A 4,331-nucleotide genomic window follows, 5' to 3' on the forward strand; every position below is an offset into this window, starting at 1 on the left:
TGGTACTCCTCAGTGGGTTTGTATCCTAAGCTTCCTTGGGAGCCAGTGGTGACAGCAAAGAGCTGCTCAACCACCTCCTGCATCCTCTCACTGAGGACACGAGGACACGCAAAACTTAACCAGACCCAACCTTGCAAAGCTGCCACTTAACTCCCTCCTCCTGCCTGGGCAAACCTCCACTGCTCGGGGTGATCAATGCCTTCACCCCAACGCAGAACCCGCCTCACGCTCCACGGAGGCATCGAGGATCGTCTACTCCGAAGTGACAGTGCCCCGGCGGCTGGAGGCCAAGGATGGCACCTTCCCAAAGGTCACTGGCTTTTCCAACCATGGCTCTAGAGCAGGGACTCCACAGGGGCTGCGGGTGGGTGCGAAAGGGAGAACAGGGCGAGGAGATGGCTCCAGCTTCCCAACCAAAATCATGGAATCCCAGCCTGGTTTGGGATGAAGGGACCTTAAAGCTCCTCCAGCTCCAACCCCTGCCCCGGGCAGGGACACCTTCCACTAGAGCAGGTTGCTCCAAGCCCCTGTGTCCAACCTGGCCTTGAACACTGCCAGGGATGGGGCAGCCACAGCTTCTCTGGGCACCCTGTGCCAGCGCCTCAGCACCCTCACAGGGAAGAGCTTCTGCCTTAGATCCAACCTGAACTTCCCCTGTTTCCATGTGAACCCATCACCCCTTGTCCTATCAACAAAAAATCCGGTTGTGAAGAGTGGTTCCACTCTTGGATTAATATCTGGAATTCACGGGTGCTTTGGCCATTCCAGGGGCGCAGGTCCTATCTGATAACAGCAGAAGGAAACCACCACGTTGTCCATCTGACACAGGCAAAGTAAGGCTCTTCCCCATGAGCTCTCCTTCCTCCGTGATTTGCTGCACTGGGGCATGACAGGGAATGTTTCTCCTTTGCTTTTCAGGAATTTGATAGCCAGGGACATCCCAGTGTTCAAGTACAGTGAGGAGGGAGACCTGATCACTGAGTTTCCATATATTCAGGTAAGTTTAGGTCAGGGTTGCATCAACAGCCAAGACTAAATGACCCTTCTCCTCCTCCTCAGCTCATTTGAATATATCCATGGATCTAAGCAAGGGGAGGATTTTTGTTTGTAAAAACACGGGTTATTTTTACACAGTTTGTTTAAAAAAGGGAAGGAAATTGTAGAGAGACTGATAAAAAGGGGAAGAACCATTTCAGAGATGTCAGCACATTGATTTCCCTCCCAGATTATTAAAGATTTTAAAGTACTTTGAGTCCATCAAAAGTCCATCTCCATTTTGAGAGAAATCACAAAATAACCCCCCAAAAATCATCATTATGCAATGATCATAGAATCACCAAATCATGAATGGTTTGGGTTGAAGGGATCTTCAAGCTCCTCCAGCCCCAACCCCTGCCCCGGGCAGGGACACCTTCCACTAGAGCAGGTTGCTCCAAGCCCCTGTGTCCAACCTGGCCTTGAACACTGCCAGGGATGCGGCAGCCACAGCTTCTCTGGGCACCCTGTGCCAGCACCTCAGCACCCTCACAAGGAAGAGCTTCTGCCTCAGAGCTCATCTCAGTCTCCCCTGCTTCAGTTTGAACCCAAATGATGAGCTCTCAGGCTCCTGCCTTTTCCCTTCTGTGCCTTCACTCTTTATTTGTGCACATGAACTACCCCTTCAAAGAGGTCAAGGATGGATCTGGGGAGGGTTTGGTGTCCCTTTACTGCTGGAGGGGCCTTTTTGACCTGGGCACAGGAGGTTTTCCCACAGACTGAAGCCACATTTGCACCTTTCAGGACAACTGCTACTACGAGGGGATTGTGGAAGGCTTCCCGGGATCCATCGTCTCCCTCAGCACGTGCTTTGGGATGAGGTAAGGCTCTTCCCAAGGGAGAATGTGGGGTCAGCTCCAAATTAAGCGTAGAAACATAGAATGGTTTGGGTTGGAAGGGACCTTCAAAGCTCATCTCATCCAGTCCCCTGGAATGAGCAGGGACATCTTCAACCAGACCAGATTGCCCAGAAGCACATGGTTAACTGGGATGGGGATTTGTATTTCCCTTTTAAAGCAGGAGCCCTCACTCCATGGTGCATCTCGCTACTAACATTCAACTCTCCAAACAGAGCTGAGACATCTTTTAGCATTACAGGTTTTAGAGCATCTCTAAAATAGAGATTTTAAGGCACTGTTTCCTTAGGAAAACCTTCTGGGATTCCAGCTCACTGTTTGATGAGGCCGCGTTTTCCTATTGGGATACACACCCCAGTAATTAGGAACATTTTAGGGCTGTATAACTCAAACTCTGGCAAAATTAAGACCCAGCGAGCTTCTCTTCTAAGACCAGGCATGAGACTGAGCTTTGACAGACCTACCTGCACCTTCTTTCTCAAACACCACCCCCAAAAAGGTGCCCAAATGAAGTCAGGGTTTTTAGGATGCACTTATTAGGAGATGCAGCCTATAACAGTGTCCATGTGGGGATAAACACCTCTTAAAGGTGGATTCTCCTTGGGAGAGCTTTTATTGCCTTCTCACTTTCAGTTAATACATAGCATTCAGCAGCAGCTTCTTAAATCGTTCCCAAAGCTGCACAATAGCTCTCTCAAGGCTGTCTTATGCATCCTAAACCTTGGGCCCTATGACCCTTTTGTCTCATAAAACATCCTTTAGGTGAGCTCCTTGTATGTTCTCAGAGGATCCCTGCCCATAGGAGCAGTGATATGAAAGAGAGAAATCTTTCCATACCCTTCTTTCCAAAGAAAACCAACATAAAATATGGGCTGATCCAAACAGCTTTGAACCTCAGGGTGGCTCCTGGAGCTCACCTCTCTCTCTGCTCCCTCTGTTTGAAACCCCACAGTGGAGTTCTGCAAATGGGAGACCTGAGGTACGAGATCGAGCCCCTGAAGAACTCCACAACATTCCAACACCTCGTTTTCCGACGGGCGCTGGAAGGCAGCTCCCGTCGCCTGTGCCAAGTGTCTGAAGAGCACAAGGATCATCTGCACACGGAGGGAGAACTCGCAAACGGGAGTCGTAAAATCCACACTATTGAAGTAAGGACTCATGATCTGCTCGTGTTGATGTTGCACGTTCCTGAGCACAACAGGTTGTGTTAAATGCTGGGAGTGAGCCGAACATAGCACCACAGACTGGTTTGGGTTGAAGGGACCTTAAAGCTCCTCCAGCCCCAACCCCTGCCCTGGGCAGGGACACCTTCCACTAGAGCAGGTTGCTCCAAGCCCCTGTGTCCAACCTGGCCTTGAACACTGCCAGGGATGGGGCAGCCACAGCTTCTCTGGGCACCCTGTGCCAGCGCCTCAGCACCCTCACAGGGAAGAGCTTCTGCCTCAGAGCTCATCTCAGTCTCCCCTCTGGCAGGTTCAAGCCATTCCCCTTGGCCTGTCCCTCCATCCCTTGTCCAAAGCCCCTCTCCAGGTTTCCTGGAGCCCCTTTAGGCCCTGGAGCTGCTCTAAGGTGTCCCCTTCAGGAGCCTTCTCTTCTCCAGGCTGAACTGACACAACACCTGCTCCTACACCGAATGTGTCTGCTCTTCTTTTCCCTCACTGAGCAGGAGAATACTTTCCAGTCTAATCACAGTTCATTGTACTTCTCTGATGGAGTTGTCCCCAAACCTGCCAGGACACCGTGTAAACCACCAGCTGGTGGGATAGATGTTGAGCAGCTTCTGCTCTGGCTCTGACTCTCTTGGGACTTCATTTAACCCATCTTTACATCTTAGCAATAGAGACCAACAACCACCCTCTCTGTGTCTTCAGTAACCTTATAGTACCAAATACAGTACACCTTATAGTAACCAAATCGAAACTCTACTGCCCCAGTTTGCTTAAATCACACCCAAAAAGAGCTTTAGTGATGTGCAGATTCACCCATCTGCTGGTTCTTTGCTCTTCAGAAACACACTTTCCACACTTGCAATGAACTCGGTTTGTTCTGGCATCATTTGATATTGGATATTCCTGATCTCTCTCCTTTTGGATGTGAAACCAGTTTATTTGCTTTGATTGGTGAATGCTGTTTGAGCTGGGGAGGACTTTTGTCATCGCTGCTCCTGCTTTCAAAAGACCTGAGATAAAGTGTTATTTCTGTACCAGGAGTATGGATTATTTATAGTGACAGCCTGGCCTGTGCCAGCACCTTGTGATTGCACTCAGTGGAAGAAATAAAGAGTGACATTCAGAGATGCTGCCTCCTGATAGCAACAGGAAGCACTGAGATGAAAGGATTACTGATCAGCTCCCATGGAGGAAATATGCTTTTCTACATGGCTGCAACTGCACTGACTTTACTGAGAAGCCGTCAGGGAAAGGGGATGATTTATAAAGG

At 49.7% G+C, this 4,331-nt stretch overlaps 1 protein-coding gene across 1 annotated transcript in view; it reads left to right on the top strand.

Moving 5' to 3' along the window:
- Positions 1 to 215: 215 nt before the first annotated feature.
- LOC104407637 (disintegrin and metalloproteinase domain-containing protein 9-like) overlaps positions 216 to 4,331 on the top strand; it is a gene marked incomplete at its 5' end in the record, with an annotated part of 6,140 nt that continues 2,024 nt past the window's right edge. Inside the window, 5 exons of the mRNA XM_010016968.1 lie at positions 216 to 364; positions 769 to 833; positions 919 to 997; positions 1,780 to 1,856; positions 2,845 to 3,040. Coding sequence (XP_010015270.1) covers positions 216 to 364; positions 769 to 833; positions 919 to 997; positions 1,780 to 1,856; positions 2,845 to 3,040 — 566 coding nt within the window. The remainder of the gene's footprint in view (positions 365 to 768; positions 834 to 918; positions 998 to 1,779; positions 1,857 to 2,844; positions 3,041 to 4,331) is intronic.

Source organism: Nestor notabilis, unplaced genomic scaffold (genome assembly GCF_000696875.1).
Source record: "Nestor notabilis isolate BGI_N333 unplaced genomic scaffold, ASM69687v1 scaffold18846, whole genome shotgun sequence".
Classification (NCBI taxonomy): Eukaryota; Metazoa; Chordata; class Aves; order Psittaciformes; family Psittacidae; genus Nestor; species Nestor notabilis.